Source organism: Helicoverpa armigera, chromosome 7 (assembly GCF_030705265.1).
Source record: "Helicoverpa armigera isolate CAAS_96S chromosome 7, ASM3070526v1, whole genome shotgun sequence".
NCBI classification, from domain to species: Eukaryota; Metazoa; Arthropoda; class Insecta; order Lepidoptera; family Noctuidae; genus Helicoverpa; species Helicoverpa armigera.
Genome location: NC_087126.1, coordinates 8360280 through 8379628, shown reverse-complemented (window position 1 = coordinate 8379628; position 19349 = coordinate 8360280). Strand labels below are relative to the sequence as shown.

Below are 19349 nucleotides of genomic sequence, written 5' to 3'. Positions count from 1 at the left end.
ATGCATAATAACAATTAATCTAATTTGTATTTATTAGCGGAATGTACTTTGTCATGATGACCACTACTTGTGACTGTTTATGTGGCATCAGCACTTGTCGTTGGTTTCCCAAACCTGGCGTCCAGATCAAGATCTTCATCCGCGTCAGGATTTATCGTTGTCGTTGTAAGTGGTAAACCTGCTGTCGTCGATTTGAATATAGTGTCTAACACATCTTGCGGTATTGAAAAACCTAGAGTAGATGACGAAATCGGAGCTGCTGTTGTTGTTGATAATGTTGTTGTAATCGGAGTTGTTTTAGTTGTCGTTGATCGTGCTGTAGTAGTTGGCGAAGTATACAGCGAAGTACTCTTTGCAGTGGTAGTTAGGACATCTTTGTTTCCATTGATATCTGGTGTAGTCTGTGACGAGACGGTCGTAGTCCCATCAAGATCGAATTCGTCGATACATCTTGTGTTGTATTTTAATTCTACGTCTGTAATAGGCACAATTAGTGTTTATTACTAAGAATGTGGTACTGTATTTATAATTTTGAGCTGCAAACTTTTTCTGGGAATTGAACTTACCAACACCGCACCATTTAGCGCACTCTAAGTTTCCATGGTTGGCATACGTGAGGGTATCTGTGCCGCAGACGGGATTATATTCAGCCGTGACCGGGCAACCTCGTATGCATTTAAGCACGGCCGGTGAGTAAGTCACAGAAGCTTCAGTAGTCGTAGTTGTAGTCGTTGTTGTAGTTGTGATCGCTGTAGTCGGTGAGCAGGGACCAAAACGACGTACTATCACCTCTGAAATAGATGATAAACATCATTTAGGACTTATCAGAGCTTTTTAACAGTTTTTTGCTAGTTCGTTTGAACAACCAAAAATGTTACTTGAATGCAATTTGAAGGGACATGTTTTCTTTATATTATCGTACGCTATTATCGTATAATCGATTAAATATTTACCAATTCCACACATCTGAGCACAAATCAAATGGTAGGGATTTTTATATGTGACGCCATCTGAACCACACATGGGGTCTTGTTGCTGCGTGGTTAGACAGCTATCAATACACTCCTGTACGTTAGGTTCGACGGTAGTCCTGGCAATGTTTGAAGAGCTCGTTGTTGGCGCCAAAGTTGTTGTTTTAGGAGCTACGGGACTGTAGCCACAAGCAGCACATGGCTTTTCGCAAAGCACCTCGACAACTGTTGAAGAAAACGTGAATTCTACAAATTCTAATACATAGTGAGTTAAAAAAGACAATCTTAACCAGTATTAAATTCTAAGAGTAAAGTTGTTGTATTAGTAAGTTTAATATTATAATCTATGATAGTTTAGTTAGTTGGTGACAACACTAGCAGTAAGGGACTACACTACTAAACTGTCTAATGGCTGATCTGGATCTGATTGTAATCATGTTTGTGCTCCTAATAAATAATCTACAAATATCCAAATGATGTTTGATTATAACATCATAACATGGCGCTGCGAGACAAATAAACCAACAAGGATTGAAGTCAACGCGTAATTTATACGATAGCGATTGGAAATTGGAAAGCACATTTTGCCGCAAGAAAACGATAAACCACGCTGTGATTGAAGATGGCCGAACCTAAACGAACAGGTATTGTAGGATTAAAACCCCCAACTGGCTTAAAAAATCTAAGTATGGAAGAATACAAAAAATTTATGACGAGGTTTGAGATATACAGATTAGCGTCAGGCGCACAAACCGAAACGACTGAAACTCAGACGGCATTGTTGCTTCACTGCATGGGAGAAGAGGCCCAAGAAATACATGCTACATTTGACTTTGAAAAGGATCAAAACTTTAACTACGAGAAGGTTATTCAGAAATTTAACGAATACTTTATACCGAAAAAAAAATGAAAGCGTCAATTCACATCTATTTTTTACTAGAAATCAACGAGAAGGAGAAACTTTTGATAGTTTTTATACAGAAATAAAAAAACTCAGCACAGAATGCGAGTTCGGAAACTTATTAGATAGAATGCTGCGAGACAAAATAGTAACAGGGATCGCTGACAAGAGACTAAAAGATCGCCTGCTGCGAGAAAGTGATTTAACACTAACTAAAGCCATTAAGATATGTAAAGCTGCAGAACTTGCGGAGGAGCAAATTAAGAAGATAGACAATGAACCTGGAACGAGCACAGTCAACAGCGTTAAAAAGAAGAATAGAAGCGGATCAGTGTCCGAGAAAGAAACAAGATGGAAGAAAAATACAAGGAAGGACAAATCAGATAAAGAATTTACAAGTACTGAACATAGATTTCAAGAAAAGAATAAGCAGCAACAAGAATTAAAAACAGAGAAGATGATTGACTGCAAAAGATGTGGATTCCATCACAGTATCAGAAGATGCCCGGCATACGGAAAGAAATGTATGAAATGTGGTAAGCTGAATCATTTTGCAAGGAAGTGCATGGCACAAAATACAAGAAACATAAAGGCAGTTCAAGAAATGCATCAAGTGACAGCGAGGAATCATATGGCACGTATGTAGTAAACATTAGTAATATTAATGCAGATAAAAACTGGTATGAATATGTATATTTCACAGATTTTAATAGACATTTAAAATTTAAGTTAGACTCAGGTGCACAATGTAATGTCATTTCGGTGAGTGATTGTAATAGATTTGGGATAAGAACTTTTCAAAAAACTAATTGTAAACTGACCAGTTATAGTAATGAGAAAATAGAAACATTAGGAAAAGTAGATTTAACAGTGAAGATAGGTAATAAAGTTCAAAATATAGAATTTCAAGTGTGCAAAGGTAATTATGTACCTATTCTAGGATTGCCTACTTTGATAAAATTTAATTTGATTCAGAGAACAACTAAAGAAAATATTTACAGTGTTCAGACTAAAATTTTGATTTGCTACATAAATATAAGGATGTTTTAAAGGAATAGGTGAGATAAAACATTTTGAGTATGACATTCAATTAAAGGAAGATTGGCAAGGAAAAATTGAAAGGACTAGACATATACCATTTAAATTGAAAGATAAATTAAAGGAAGAATTAAGTAAATTAGAAAGATTAGGTATAATAAGTAAGACAGAAGGTCCGACTGATTTTGTAAGTTCATTAGTAATGACAACTAAACAAGACGGAGCTATGAGAATTTGCTTAGATCCTCAATATCTAAACACACAGATTAAAAGAGAACAAATGATGATTCCCAATGTTGACGAAATAATAGCTAAGTTAAAGGATAGTAAGTACTTTAGTACCCTAGATGCGAATAAAGGTTTTTGGATGATAAAATTGACAAATAATAGTAAAAGTTTAACAACATTTAATACTCCATTTGGTAGATTTCATTTTAATAGGTTACCGTTTGGTTTAGCATCAAGCCCAGAAGTTTTTCATAGAGTTTTCAGTGAAATTTTTAAAGATATTGATGGCGTAGAAATATATATAGACGATATTTTGATTCATGCCAAAACAGAAGCTGAACATGATAGAATACTTGAACAAGTACTTAAAAAAGCTCAGGAATATAACATTAGATTTAATAGAAAAAAATGTAATTTCAAACAGAAAGAAGTTAAATACTTAGGACATGTACTAACTACAGAAGGAATTAAAATAGATCAGAATAGAATTAAAGCTATAGTAGAGATGGAAGAACCTAAAACTCAGAAAGAATTGTTAAGATTTTTAGGAATGATAAATTATGTGGCTAGATTTATACCTAATGTGTCTGAAGTAACAGCACCATTGAGACAATTGATTAAAAAAGATGTACCTTTTGTGTGGTCAAAAGAACAAGATATTGCTTATAAAAATTTAAAGAAATTATTGATAGAACCACCAGTGTTGAGCTATTTTGATATAAATAAACAGATAGTACTCAGCGTAGATGCTTCGAAAGCAGGATTAGGCGCAGTGATATTACAAGAAGGAAAACCAATAGCTTATGGTTCAAGGTCGATGACTGAAACAGAGATACAATATAGTCAAATTGAAAAAGAGAGTTTAGCAATTTTGTATGGAATAACCAAGTTTCATCAATATTTGTATGGTAGTATATTTATGGTAGAGACTGATCATAAGCCACTTGTTTCAATTTTTTCCAAACCACTGAATAGGTGTCCAGCAAGACTACAAAAGATAAGAATGGCTTTACAGCCTTATTCGTTTGAGTTAAAATACAAACCAGGAAAAGAGTTGTTAGTTGCAGATCATTTGAGTAGATCTCATTTATTAGACACAGAAGAAAACTCAGATTTAAAAGTAGAAACTCATGTAGCAATGATAATGGAAAGTTTTAGAATATCTGATGAAAAAATAGAAGAATTAGTGAAAGAAACGGCTAAAGATGAGGAATTAATGTCAGTAAATAAATACATATTAGAAGGATGGCCAGAAAATAAGTCACAGGTTGATAGTAAGGCTAAAATTTTCTATAGTTACAGAGACGAGTTGAGTAATATTAAAGGATTAATTGTTAAAGGTAGGAATATAGTAATACCTAAGTCTAAAAGACAAGAAATATTAAGAAATATACATTATGCACATTTAGGCATAGAAAAAAGTAAGATACTAGCTAGAAATTCAGTATTTTGGCCAAATATGAGTAAAGAAATAGAAGATTTAATTCAAAATTGTGACACTTGTAAAAGTTTTCAGAATGCAAATAGGAAAGAATCTATGATTGAGAAAGAAATTCCAGAAAGACCATGGGAAATATTGTCTATAGATATATTTTTTCTATATTCAAAACCATACATACTTATTGTTGATGCTTACAGTAAATATATAGAAATTCAACCATTAGATGATTTATATGCAAAGAGTACAATTAAAAGTATTAAAGAAATTTTAGCAAGACATGGTATTCCAGAGATTATTTATACAGATGCAGGAAGTCAATTCACAAGCTTAGAATTTAAAAGTTTTTCTAAAGAATGGAATTTCAAACATAAGATAATTAGTCCAAAACATCACCAGGGTAATGGTTTAGCAGAGAGATACATACAAACAGTCAAGAAATTGTTAAAAAAGTTAATTTATGATAAGAAAGATGTATATTTAGGTTTGCTAATGTATAGAAACACACCAATAACCACAGAAGGGAAAACACCTTCAGAATTGTTATTTAATAGGAATATTAAAACCATTTTGCCAAAATTAATTAATAAAACAGATAATAAAGACTCATATAGCCAGGAACTTTATAAGAGGCAGGATATTCAGAAAAAGTACTATAATAAAGGAAGTAGGAATTTACCAGAGTTAAGGGAAGGAGAAATTGTTAAAATACAAGATGAAAATTGTAGGAAACCACATGAGAGTGGTATAGTGATAGGTAAGGCTAGTGGTCCTAGGTCATACCAAGTAAGAAATGAGTCAGGAAATATGATAACAAGAAATAGGAAAATGTTAATTAAAGGAGGAAAATATTCTGATAAGAGTAGGATAGAAGAAGAAGGTAATTGTGAAGTTAGTGAGAGGCAAGAAGTACAGAGACAGATATTTCAAGGACAGGACATACAAAATAATATAATAAGAGACAATGAGTGTATAAGACCGTTAGTTTCTGATAATGTTACTGATGGTAGGGTGTCCAGGTCAGGGAGATTAATTAAAAGACCAAATTATCTTATAGATTTTATTTAATTAATAAGTTTAAATACTGATTTAAAAGTTGAAAGATTTTGGTTTAGTTATTAAGTTAAAATGTTAATTAATAAGTTGATTATAAATAAGTTTAAAGATTAAGAAACTGTATCATGCTGATTAAGAAGTATCTTGTAGAAATAAAAAGGTTGTTAACTGTCATTGAGTAATTTCCATATTAGTAGTAAACAAATAAATAATTAAAATAACTAAATAATTAGGGAGTTGTGTATCTTGTATTAATCCACTATAGTTTGATGTGTTAAAATAATAATTTTGTAAGTAAAGGTTAACTGTAAAACATCTAATGCTCTTGTAGTAAAGTAATTCTGTGATAATGTTAATGTTGAATTGAGTCTTAAGAAAATGTAAAAGGGAAGGATGTTGTATTAGTAAGTTTAATATTATAATCTATGATAGTTTAGTTAGTTGGTGACAACACTAGCAGTAAGGGACTACACTACTAAACTGTCTAATGGCTGATCTGGATCTGATTGTAATCATGTTTGTGCTCCTAATAAATAATCTACAAATATCCAAATGATGTTTGATTATAACATCATAACAAAAGTTATAAAAAAACACACTTTGCATTTTTTTATATTATAGACCTCAACGAGAGTTCAGAGATCAGACACTGAGTGGTCCAACATGTTTTAACAGCAACCTATTTTTTATCCAAACAATACATCACATTTTTTTTTCTTATCACCTAATAAAACAGTTGTTTTGAATTACCTTCGCCACAACTTTGAGCGCATTTCAAACGGTCCATGTTCATGTAAGTAACGAGGTCGGTACCACATACAGGAGTGAAGGATGCTGTTATACGACAATTCCTCATGCAACGTTGGAAGCTAGTCAAAGAAGTGGTGCGACCCACTGGTGGAGTGAGGGTCGTAGTCGGTGGGGTCGTTGGAGCAGTCTGATCATTAGTATCACCTTCATCGAACGGAGGCGGCGGACAGACTGATCGACGTCGTAATGTAACACCTGAAATACACCAAGTTAAGATGCTAAAACTAGTATGGACATTGCATAAAAGCTGCGCCATAACACAATCCATATTGTATTTAAATAATATCATCTAAATCAGATCAATGGAGAATGTAAGATAAAGATAGATAAATAGGATTTTTAAAGATTAAAAACAAAATAATATTATTAATAGAAGACAAAATAAATGTTAAACTAGTCATTTTAATGTGAAAGAAAAATATTTTAGAATTCTTAAAAAAAAAAACGAAATAAAAAAGGTTTTACTTACTCACTCCACAGCTGTTAGCACAAAACAGCTTCCCTTCATTGTCATAGGTAACACCGTTGGAACCACAGACTGGGTTGTATTCAGGTGTCGAAGCACAAGAAGCTATACAGTTCGTTATTTCTGGTGAAAGTGTCGTGATTGCTTCTTCTCCTTCAGTTGTGGTCTCAGGGAGAGATGTGGTAGTCTCCCAATGGGTGGTCTCTTCTGTAGGCGTGTTTGGGTGCCATTCTGTTCCCGTTGATGCAGTACCTCTAGTAGGCCTAGGGGCAGGTCCAGGAGTAGACCCAGGAGTTGTAGGTTGTGGTCCAGGATTAGGAGTAGACCCAGGAGTTGTAGGTTGTGGTCCAGGATTAGGAGTAGACCAAGGAGTTGTAGGTTGTGGTCCAGGATTAGGAGTTGTAGGATGCGGTCCAGGTCGGCGAGTAGGTCTAGGCGTAGGCCAAGTATTGGGCTTAGGTCTAGAAGTAGGCCTAGGGCCAGGCCCAGGCTTATGCGTACCCCAAGAATCAGTACCACCCCAATTATTATTCGAAGGTCGAGTAGTGCCCCAATTATTATTCCCAGGTCCAGGCTTATGCGAACCCCAAGACTCAGTACCACCCCAATTATTATTCGAAGGTTTAGGAGTACTCCAATCATTATCACTATTAGTAGGCTCAGGAAGACCCCAATTATTATTCGAAGGTTTAGGAGTGCCCCAATTATTATTCCCAGGTCCAGGCTTATGGGAACCCCAAGACTCAGTACCACCCCAATTATTATCCGAAGGTTTAGGAGTGCCCCAATTATTATTCCCAGGTCCAGGCTTATGCGAACCCCAAGACTCAGTACCACCCCAATTATTATCCGAAGGTTTAGGAGTGCCCCAATTATTATTCCCAGGTCCAGGTTTAGGCGAACCCCAAGACTCAGTACCACCCCAATTATTATTCGAAGGTTTAGGAGTACCCCGGGGAGTTGTAGGATGTGGTGTAGTTCGGCGTGTAGGTTTCATCGTTGTTCCCCTTGGAGGTTTGCTAAATCAAAGGTTTTCTTTATTAACTAACTAGCTTTCACTCATGTGTTGATAAAAAGCCTATGTGTTAATCCAGGGTATCATCTATATCTACATACCCAACCAAATCGGTCAAGCCGTTTTGCGTGAAAGAATAACAAAGGTACATTCATATATTCTAACTAACTTTCACATTTTGCATTTTTGATGCATTTCTGTTTGCTTAATGTATCCGAGTGTAGGTCCAATTTATCACTACAGCTGTTTATTATTTTACAAAGCTTTGAACTAGGAGAGTTAGCACCTGATTGCCTCCTATATTAATGTACTTTAAATACAAAAAATCACAGAAATTATAGACCTATTAGCTAGGCTATTAATTGCATTGACCCTAAGAAAAAAAAATTGGCTGAGGTAGATAGTTTTGGTCTTTTTTCTGATATCAATATATTGTGAGTATAAATACTTACGTATGGGGACGTTTGCAGGGCACTTTTGAATGAAAGTGGTCATAAAAACTACCATCTTCTTCACTGGACGGTCCAGAATATTCTGAACTTCCACTTCCGGGAGTATAATCACTATCGTTAGAGCCCCAACCTGAGTCGTCAGGACCGGAACTATCACGATCACGACCACGACCGCGGCCACGACTATCATAGTCTGAGCTATCGTAGTCGTCACTATCGTAACTGCCACTGTCATCGCGGTTCTTCTCGTAAGAATCCTCGTCATCAATCCATACGGGTGAATTTTCCCAGTGGCCAGCTTGGTGGTCTTTTCCTACATCTTTAGGATGCGTATAAGGTCGTTTTCGGTTAGACGATCCGTGGTCGTTGGACCCATGGTGGGACGATCCGTGGTGTGAGGAGCCTCTTTGAGATGACCAGTGAGACTTCCCCCTTTGAGGAGGTCCGCCGTGAGAGGAGCCACGTTGCTTAGATCCATGAGATGATCTATGTGAACTTCCATGGGATTTGCGAGATATTTTTGGACCATACCCCTGAACAACTACAATGCCCAAAAATACCAGCAAAGCTGTAAATTGACGAAATCATTAGTCAGCAGACATTTGTTTATCTACCTGTTTGAAAATCAGTAACGAGAAAGATAATTTCCTTCTTTCAACTTTAGTTAGTTTAAAAGCAATTAAGTTTTATTAGCAGTGCATTTAACAGCTTAAACGAATAACGTTTAGATAATAAATTGATAAAGAGTAATTAATTGATTGTTAGACATCAAAACGATTACACTGATGTGTTAGTTACTTATTATGTAGTACAAATTAATGACCCCATTTATTGATCAGAAAATAAATATAAAATCAAATAGAATAGTCTTCACAACAAGGTTTTACATTTTTTCTCTTAATCTAATTGCATGAAAGGTAATAATAAGGTAAATACTATTTCAAAATAAGAATTCGGTGACGATCTTGCTAATATAAACTGTGCTACAATCGCCAAAGCCTTTCAGATTAAATTGTCACTATGAAAAAAGTATTGCTGAATGCTACAGAAGAGATAATAGTTATTTGTTATACAAGAGTGCAAAGTTGCTTTTTAACCGCGGGCTCAATTTTGATGACCGAGCAAGCGAAGGATTCTAAAATTGAAACACGAGCGTAGCGAGTGTTTCATTAATTAGAATCCTGAGCGATAGCGAGGGAATCAAAAGAGCACAAGGTGAAAAATCTTTGCACTCGAGTGAAACACGTAACTTTTCATCCCACCTCATCGAGGAAATTACTAAATGCAAAAAAAACAAAATGGCGCGCACATACGAGTATCAAATTAAAAAGATGTACCTATTAAAGTTCATATATTTGAAAACTCACTTTATAATCTGTGTAAAAACAATGATATAAAATACTTAATTAATTGAATAATTATTTTAAGCAGTATTTTATTTGTTTAATATGTATTTGTTTGAAAAGTCTTATCAAGATTGTTACAAATGGAGTATTGCACACGATGTTCTAAATTCAAATCACTTTGCCGCTCTAGAGGATAAAAACGACTTTGCGCTCAGATATCAAAGGGTAAAACTACACTTTCCGAGATGGTGGGATGAAAACACCATTTGTACATATTTAAAAGGCTATAGAATTATTATATTACAAATTGAATATGGTTGAAAAAGAAATATATTAAATAAAAGAAAGGGCAAAAGACTGTTACTACCACTCGTTATATGCAGATTAAAATTGTACTAGTTAGTTAAATATATTACATTATATTTATAAACATGCTGATTTATGAGAACAAACCAACTATCGGCCTACTAAAAGATTGCAGTATGCGCGTACTCTTAAGCAGCCTTAAAACAAATAAATATTATGAGGACTTCAAATTATTTATTTGCCCATAATTTTTAGGACCTAAGTAATACGTGTTATAGGTACCCAAAATTAAAAACATAACAGATTTTTTTCTTTTTACGATCGATTGGCCTATTTTATTTTTGCAACCCAAATTATAAACCTCTATATTATTGTTTTGTCCAGTTTTTCAAAAGTGAAGGTTAAACTAGACACTTCTCACGTTTAAAAACAAAATATCTACGTCATTGATGAAGTCGAATACAAAAATGTGTTGAGACAGGTCAGTTACCTATTTGAGCCGTAATGAGTTTCAACAATAAATTCATTGAAACCGGTTGATGTCAAACAAACAATAATTACAAAGCACATATTTGCATAATAAACAAGCTACAATGATAACAATTTTATTTTATTATGATAACTTGATAAGGAATGCAATTTAAAAAAGTAAAACACTAGAAAAACACGCTTCTATAAATGCACGCAAAAACAAAGTTGGTTCAAAATCTTCCGTCTCCATCATCAGATCAGTTTGACACTATCTTATTAATGTTACCTTGGATTCCATTACACATTTATTTAGGTACATTTATGTAGGTTGACGAAATAAAAGTGTGTTAAAAAAGTAAACAAATGCATATCGCGTACCCCATGCAGCATTCTGTAGTATTTTTTTAAGTAGATATCTATTCAATTTAAACTTATCTATAACTTGCGCTGTCATTGTGTCTGAACGGAATTTGCAACAGGTAACTAATAGAGAATAACGAAAAAACCTATACGAGAATCCTTGACTGTTACACATGTATGTTTTGTTCCGGCTCATCTTCTAGTTAACGCATTCCATTTAAACAAAAATACTGATATGAAATAATTCAAATACAAAAAATAATAAAGGAAGCTTCACTCACCGATAAAAACGAAATTATTCATTTTCCCACATCGACACTAAACGATCTCTTAACTGGACGTAAATAGTTTATTTCTGCAACACACAATCACTCAATTCGAAGCCAATTCACGAAATGAGTTGTATCTTCAAAACACGTGCGACCATATTTAGTTTTTTTTTTTTTTTATATATCCCCTCTACAGCATTTTCCTTCTACAACCCGTTCTCATCTCGTATCATTTTCGAAGTCAATTACCTCAAATTGTTGTAGACCACTGATATTAAGTTATCTACGTAAGGTACTATTTCAGGTATCAAAATCAATTTGAGGTCACGATATCATTAAGGGTGATAAAATATTTTCCTGTCGTTTAAGACAGAACTCGAGAATTAGACTGACTGACTTGTCAGTAGGTTGGTAGATGGAAAATGACTGCCTGGTATCTACTAGCACCCAGGGGTGTCTTACCTTGATGTACTATCGACACTATTAGAGGAACTTTTTATGCCAACTATATATATAATTTATATAATATTAACTTTAAATCTAATTAGATTCGAATCAACAGACAAAAGAAAAACGTAATAAAAACGAATCCTTTATTAGATTAAGAAGATCTTTCTTACATAACTATGCAATTAGTATTTTATGATTAAGTTTACTCTTCCGATTGATAACATTAAGACTTTTTTTAATGTAATCAACTGAGCCATTCATTGTGATCACGTCTTTTTTTTTAAATCAAGTTAAGCGATAAATGAGTAGACCTAGGTTTTACCATAGTTTACTCTTGTTTACTTAACGATCTGTTTTTGAATAGATGTTTCATAAGTAAGGTATGTCTGATCCCTCAACAGGTTACAAAAGAACGACTAGGACTAGATTTGCGGGTTTACCGCGACTCCCACTTTTTGTTTTTATTCTAGACTTCGAACTCGAGTAACCGACAACTTATTATGGTTTACTAATTAAACTGCAACTGGACTGAACCCGACTAGAATTTACAAAAACTTTTTTATGAGCCCTATTATTACTAAGTATTTTAATCAATTATTTTTCGCCATTATTTCTTTGTCTTTGGCTAAACGGTACCTAATCAGTAGTTAATTGCATTATTCTTGCTTTTAATACGGCAATAAAATTAAACTTTACATTGTTATATTTTCCACTGACGATTCGATTAATATTATATTATATAAAACGTCATTAATTATATTAACAAGCCGTTATTTACCTATGCAGCAACAGTTGTAATGGAAAGCCCTTCAGGATAATTCCATATCAAGTCAATCCAATCAGAAAAGTCTGTTTATATCCTCATATACCATATCCCACATTAATGAAAATTGTCGTAATAGTATAATCGGAAAGCGACTAAAACCGCTTAGGGAAGCTAGTCTATCTACATTACTGCTCCTACACGAATATTTACATAATCATCATCATCCTCCGAGCCTTTTCCCCAACTATGTTGGGGTCGGCTTCCACAACACACACGCACGAATATTTACATAATATAGAGGTACTTAGTCGATAAATTATCATTAAATTCAAACTTCTATCATCATAACATTTTGAATAATTGGTAATACCTAAATCTGTTGATTACTTAAAAGTTGAAGGAAAATTCTTTACAGGAAAATTAACTCTCAGTTAGTGTGAAAAAAATCTTTGTTTAGCTGTCCGATTACGATCTGCAGTATTGATACAACTTCACGAATACCTGACAGGTCACACGTACATTCACAAAGCTTTAGCTCTCTTTTTCAAAATCCCTCTCGATGCTTTACTGTTACAGCCTTTTTATTGTCCCACTGCTGGTCACAGGCCAACAAATACAAACCAAGGTAAAAACCGTCCAAGAAATACTTAGAAAGTACATACAAACTTAGAACAGTTGCATTAGTACTTGCCTGACCTGGAATCGAACTCACACCCTCATACTCGAGAGATTGGTTCTTTATCCACTAGGCCATCATGACCACGATGCTTTACTAAGACCAAATATAAAGTTCCGACAACATAAACATCAATTTTCTTAAAAGAACTGATTACTATAAATTTTTCAATTAAAAGTGCTTTCAAGTAAACTGACTTCTATGTTGTAGGTGAACTGAGGTCTATGAATAAAAGTTGAAATTCCGTACTGATTACTACTCATAAAATCGTTCAGTGATTCATCACTTTGACCTATCGTGTATGTAAGAAAACCTTCACAATTAATGGACGTAAATCCCAGTTTGCTGTCTAAAAATGTATAAATTCGCGGATGAATTGAGAACCTCCTTCCTCTATCCGGGAGTCTAAGTTGTTTAATAATAATTATCTCGCAATTCATTTATCATTTTATGTCAAAATAAATATTCAAATAGCAATACTCGCATCAGGGCGACAGGCACTTATCTGACAAATAAATTATAAGTTTTGGTTTCACAGGTCTCGGATAGCAATATCTGGCTGAAATTATAAGCAGCCTGACACTATTGGTAACCAGTGAAAAGCATCTTGACTTAGTAAATGCATTACACATCAAAAACCAAAATAATCTGGCACGGTAGTTCAAATGATTGGATAGCATAAACTGTATGAACTTCAGGTTATTGACAGACATGTTATAAAATACGAGGTCCGGTATACTTTAATTTAAGCCTTTAGATTTGCAGTTCCAATTCTCGAGCAATGAATCACGAAGCAGTGAATACGATATGTATGTAACGATGAAGTTCAGTGCAGGCGCTTAAGGCTGCCTGTCCACCGGAGCGGAGCTAGGCTGCGGAGTGGAGAAACTGAGAAATATTAACCAATAGCATTGCACAAAATCTCCGCTCCTCAATCCTATTGGTTAATATTTCTCAATTTCTCCACTCCGCAGCCTAGCTCCGCTCCAGTGGACAGGCAGCCTAAGAATTGCAACTATTAATATTCTTCTTTCGTGTCGATGACATGTCTTATAGTGAGCCTACACTTTGTCAGCTCAATATGCCGCCACAGCGAGAGCATTACCATGCCACTGCCGGGTTACTTAAAGTCACTCAAAAAGGGAATGACCACCACAATTGTTCAAGGCCAATGTGCGATTTAAGACCATTTTAGTTCAGGTTTCGTTATGAATCAGGATTGTGAAGGTGAAATCATGAATCATGATTAGGTACTCATTGATATCTGGGATATATGACTTTGAAATAGCTCATTCAGTAACTTTGGTATGTATGTATTAGGCAGGAGCCGTTAATGATTTCAATGATTTCAGGATTAAAGCATCTCTTGGGGATGTTTAATAGAAGAAAGTTACATATTTCACATAGCGATTATTTTAGCTCACCTAGGTGCCATTGTAGTAGAGTTTTCATTATTCGACCAGTGATATTGTTTTCATAAACAGTCAGCTCAACTACGTAGGTATAGTTAATAATCTCATAAATATGTACAAATTATTCTGAATTAATTATTTAAATTTATTCATAGCAATAAGGTATTAAGTACAGATCAAGATTTGTCTGTTTTGCAACCAGACCGACAAGTAAAGATATTAAGCTGCTTTATAAAAACTATGCAAGTGTGTGCAAAATAAAAGAAAATATATCATAAAAGATTCGTTTATAATTTATTCAGTCCTACTTTTAAAGTCATTAACTTAACTAATACTAAATTACTGGGCAACGCCGTCAATGGTGGGAGGAGGGGTCGGGCAAGGCGATGTTCTTTGCAGGGATACGTCTGAAAAAGAAAGAAATACATATTGGTTAGTTAAATTATATCAAAAAGGTAAATAATATGACCTTATTTCATTACTTCTGGAAATGGGGTTAAATGTACCCAGTTTTTTTTCTTGGTTTCCTAGAAAGTTTCCGGTGGGGTTCCCCATTTTTGATGGGGAAAGATTCACTGGGCCTATGGATGGAGTAAGTCTGACACTAGTCTAACCAAGGGGTATCGGGTTGCCTGGGTAACTGGGTTGAGGAGGTCAGATAGGCAGTCGCTTCTTGTAAAGCACTGGTACTCAGCTGGATCCGGTTAGACTGGAAGCCGACCCCAACATGATTGGAAAAAAAGCTCGGAGGATGAAAGATTCACTGGAAATTTTATTTAGAGTTATTGCATAATTGAACTGCAAGATATAACTGTACACTAATGTTTTAAAAGTAAACATATTGCTTATACAATGTGCAATTATAATGAGCTAAGTGTTTTGCCTATAACGCAAGTATTTATTTTTAACGTACAACATATGTAAAGCGGTTTTCCTCATAAAGTGGTCTAGGACAATCGGTAGTTAATTAGTACTCTAGTAGTCATGTAATTATGTGGTCTTACCCGTTTGTATATCTATTAGGAAGATGAGTTAAGACTGTCATAATTATGGAAATCATAGTCGGATAACTTGTTTACTGTTTGTCGTATGCTGGTTTATTTACTGAATAAGTTTATTTGTATATTTGTTACTATAATGTCAGCCCTTTGTCTTACCTCTTTGAGTGGAAGGTAACACAAAATTAATTTGTAACCAAAAACATAATTGTACATCGAACTAGATTGAAGTTTGTAGCCAAAAAAAAATATAAATTGCAATAGAATATGTAGATTGCATCTACCCACACATTTTTTATGAAAGAATTGTACATAAATGACTTCATTTAGCAATTCCCAGTACAAACAAGAGCAACAGAGATTTTTCAAGGATTATTATATCGACAGAACTTGCTTAAAATAAATAAGTAAACTAAGGCGTATTTGTCATCGGTAATTCAGAAGGTCACAGCCGATAAAACGACTAAGAATTGATATTAATTAGGTATCCAGTGCTTTACCGGTATTTTAAGGAAAAATATTCAATGTCAAAGTCTAATGCCATGATTCAAAATATAGTCTAACAAGGGCAAATCTTCGATATTCATGTATTATTTTTTTCAACAACTTCCTAGAGTAAAATTATAAATCGCTGGCTTAATAAATTCTGCAGAACCCAACTTTAAAAATTCTTGGAGTAGATTTTATTGAGACCTTAACAGTTCCTTTCTTTATAATATTAGGGGCGTCAGGTTGCCCTCCTTGTAAAACACAAGTAACTACTCAACTGCGCTTGGTTATACAATACTGGAAGCTGGAAGCCGACCTCAACATGGTTTGGAGAAAGCTAGGCAGATAAAAGAAGAAAACAAAACCTAAAGGATCTCTGAGCCTTATGACCTTTCGATCCACCACGTGGCTGCTCCTCTGGTAAAAGAAAATATAACAAATATAGGAAGTTAGTTCAGATACTTACTGACGCCACAAAGTTGAGCACAGTTCAGTCTTCCAGGGTTGCCGTACGTGACGTTGTCAGTGCCGCACACAGGGTTGTACTCAGCTGTCACTGGGCACGTACTGATGCACTGGCGCTGTTGGGGCGACATCGTGGTTGTTCTGGAATATTCGACAGGATTTATTGAGTAAAATGGCTAAAGAAGTACTTTAGAATAGAATAATAACCTAGAGAAGTTTGATTATTTTTGTTGTAACTGGTGATAAGCCTGAACTATTCAATGCTTTATTAATTGATTGCCTATTTATATTATTTATAAATTATAAACTATGTTTAGAAGCTCAAATTTCTGATAATACGGAATTTCAGGGTTATTGATAATACTTGGATCTTTTGGTTGTTTATTATTGAAGGTCATCAAATATTCTTTTTTAAAAATGAGTTATTATTAGCTTGGTATTACCAAACCATTTGGAATCTGTCCAGTTGTCAGAATTTAGCTAAAATTCGGAATAAGTATTCTGCATGATAAATTACTACTCACCCTGTAGGAGTAGGAGTCGTTGTACGTTGGCCCTGGTTGTTCTGGTTCTGGTTGGGGAACTGATTCTGGTTAGGGAACTGGTTCTGGTTAGGGAACTGGTTCTGGTTAGGGAACTGATTTTGATTGGGAAATTGGTTTTGATTGGGGAATTGGTTCTGGTTGGGGAACTGATTTTGATTGGGGAACGGCGGGAACCTGTTGGGACGAGGGAATTGACCTGGGAACCAGTTTGGCCCGTTGAAGCCGTACCTATCATCTAGGCCGTCGTCACCTTCTTGTGGCTGCGCTGCTTGTCCTAGAGCACCATTGGCGAAGAGAGCTGAAAATAACACAAGGAAAACGATTAGCACAAGTATCAAATAGGTGAGTAATTATAAGAGTCTCAAGTATCATTAACATCTTCATCATGTCATGAAATGACGTTGCAGTGATTGCCAAATGTAAAAGGAGTTTCTTTTAATGTTTTGTCTCTGATAGTTTTAACCATTACTAACACTATTCTATTAAGATCTGTCAAAAGTGATAAATGACAATGATTACGCTGAATTTCCGAGTCATCAGTAATAATGGTTATCTGTATTAAACAGTTATACTAAAAGACGTATGAGGACAAGTGGGACTTCCCCAAAATGTCTTACGTGTGTTTGTCATGTAAGTATATTTGCGATGTGGGTAGGTATGTACTGTCATTCTGGTTTATTGCCCCTTGCATTATGGAAAGGCAGGATCGATACCCTAAGAAGGTTGGGAAGGTAGAAGGCAATGAGACATTTTAAAATGCATTATTACAGGTGCCTTTTTTGCTTCAAAATTCCATTATATTATTATGATTAAGATTATATGTATATCTGATCAACATAAAAACCGTCGGTTAAAATATTGCTGTAATAAGAGTGTGCGAGTATTTTCCATCTTGATTTGAAAATAACATTAACATTTTGTTTTTTTCCCAATAGTGTCGGAAACCAACTACACCGTGACCACAAATTGCACTTAGGGCAGCAAAAAGTGCGAAAACAAAAAGCTAATAAGATGCTCGTTTTATATTACCTACAGACAAAACAGTAAAAAAACAAAACAAAATCTACTTATAAAATGTCAAACCGTTATTTAGAACCGGCTTTTTTAATATCCAGTTTCGATATAGGTAATAATAAGAATAAATATTTAAATTACAACTAATCATGTAAATAAATTATAATATTTTTTAAAACACGTCAAAATAAGGTAGATTTAAGAACATTATGCTTATAATTCATAAAATATTTTTTATAGTTCACAGGGTCCTAAAGTGGTATATTGACAAAACTCCAATTGGCTGAACTGTACCTTCATAAATTAATATTAAAAAAAACACCACATATGTATAATAAAAAAATTAACAAGTTTCTTTTAATGCCTCTGACCATCTCGTTACCCAAAAAAATATAAACAACTCACCGATTACGAAAAATACACACAGTTTCTCCATTTTTTGAGTCAACAATTAATAACTTTAGTGGAATAAACTTTGCTCAATACGAGTACAACGTCCGTGTCGGTTGCCGGCTTCTCACTGGCCAATCGGGGACACCGGTTTTGTTTATAAACTCACGCGCATCTCAACTGCCTCGTACGCCACAATGATTTAGTGCTGGGGGGTATTTTAAGCGACTTGAAATTCCCGACGACATTTTCCTTATAAATAAATTAATTAATAAGTAAATGAGGAAAATGGTGACTGTTTTATTATTGTTTCTGGTGATAGGTAGATAATTTCTACGTGACTGCCTCTTGTCAGTTGATGAATTTTAATTTGAGATGGTGAACCTTAAACCTAGATCTCCACACTATACAAGAAATAACGATATCAATATTGAAATAAATCATTAGTACTCAAAAGCTTGCTAAAATTATTACTAGCTTTTTTAGAAAGTTAAGGAACGTATTAATTATACTTATAAAAAACGAGTTTGAATTTTACTCATCTCGACATCAATGCGGAAAAAAATGTCTAGCCGATAAAATTTTACCGACTACGTCACATCACTATCTGTGCGTATTCGCTACGTCAATGTGCGTTTATAAATTCCCATATTTATTTTCCTTCAAAGGGGGATGAACCTGCAAACCAGTAATGCAACTTTATCTGGTTTCACGGGAACGTTGACTGTAAGACCAGTTTAATAAATTGATTGAATGAGACTCATAAGCTCTGAATTTATTTTTCTTAAGTATACGATGCTGGAACATCGTTATTAAGTTAGGAATATTTTTTTAGAAATAATCATCATCGACATCAGTTTTTTTATTGTCTTATTAATGGGAAGAGGCCTCCTCTCCCATAGAGAAGGATATTGATAGATAGAATTAAGCATATTACACACCCTAATATCTTTGTTCTCATGACTTCATTGTATGATTCCATACTTCATTCGATTAAGTTCAGATTTTATTTAAATC

General features: G+C 34.5%; 1 protein-coding gene across 1 annotated transcript; it reads right to left on the bottom strand.

The window, feature by feature from the left end:
• Window positions 1-8: 8 nt before the first annotated feature.
• LOC110372639 (mucin-2) lies at window positions 9-18543 on the bottom strand. The gene is made up of 11 exons (XM_064035632.1): window positions 18348-18543; window positions 16908-17226; window positions 16385-16524; window positions 14775-14838; window positions 13035-13039; window positions 8376-8943; window positions 6912-7927; window positions 6383-6637; window positions 954-1196; window positions 567-791; window positions 9-475 (listed from the first exon to the last, which is right to left on the bottom strand). Exons 1-11 carry the CDS (start codon window positions 18376-18378, stop codon window positions 78-80), a joined length of 3264 nt encoding a protein of 1087 aa, XP_063891702.1. The 5' UTR covers window positions 18379-18543; the 3' UTR covers window positions 9-77.
• Between the last annotated feature and the right edge of the window lie 806 nt (window positions 18544-19349).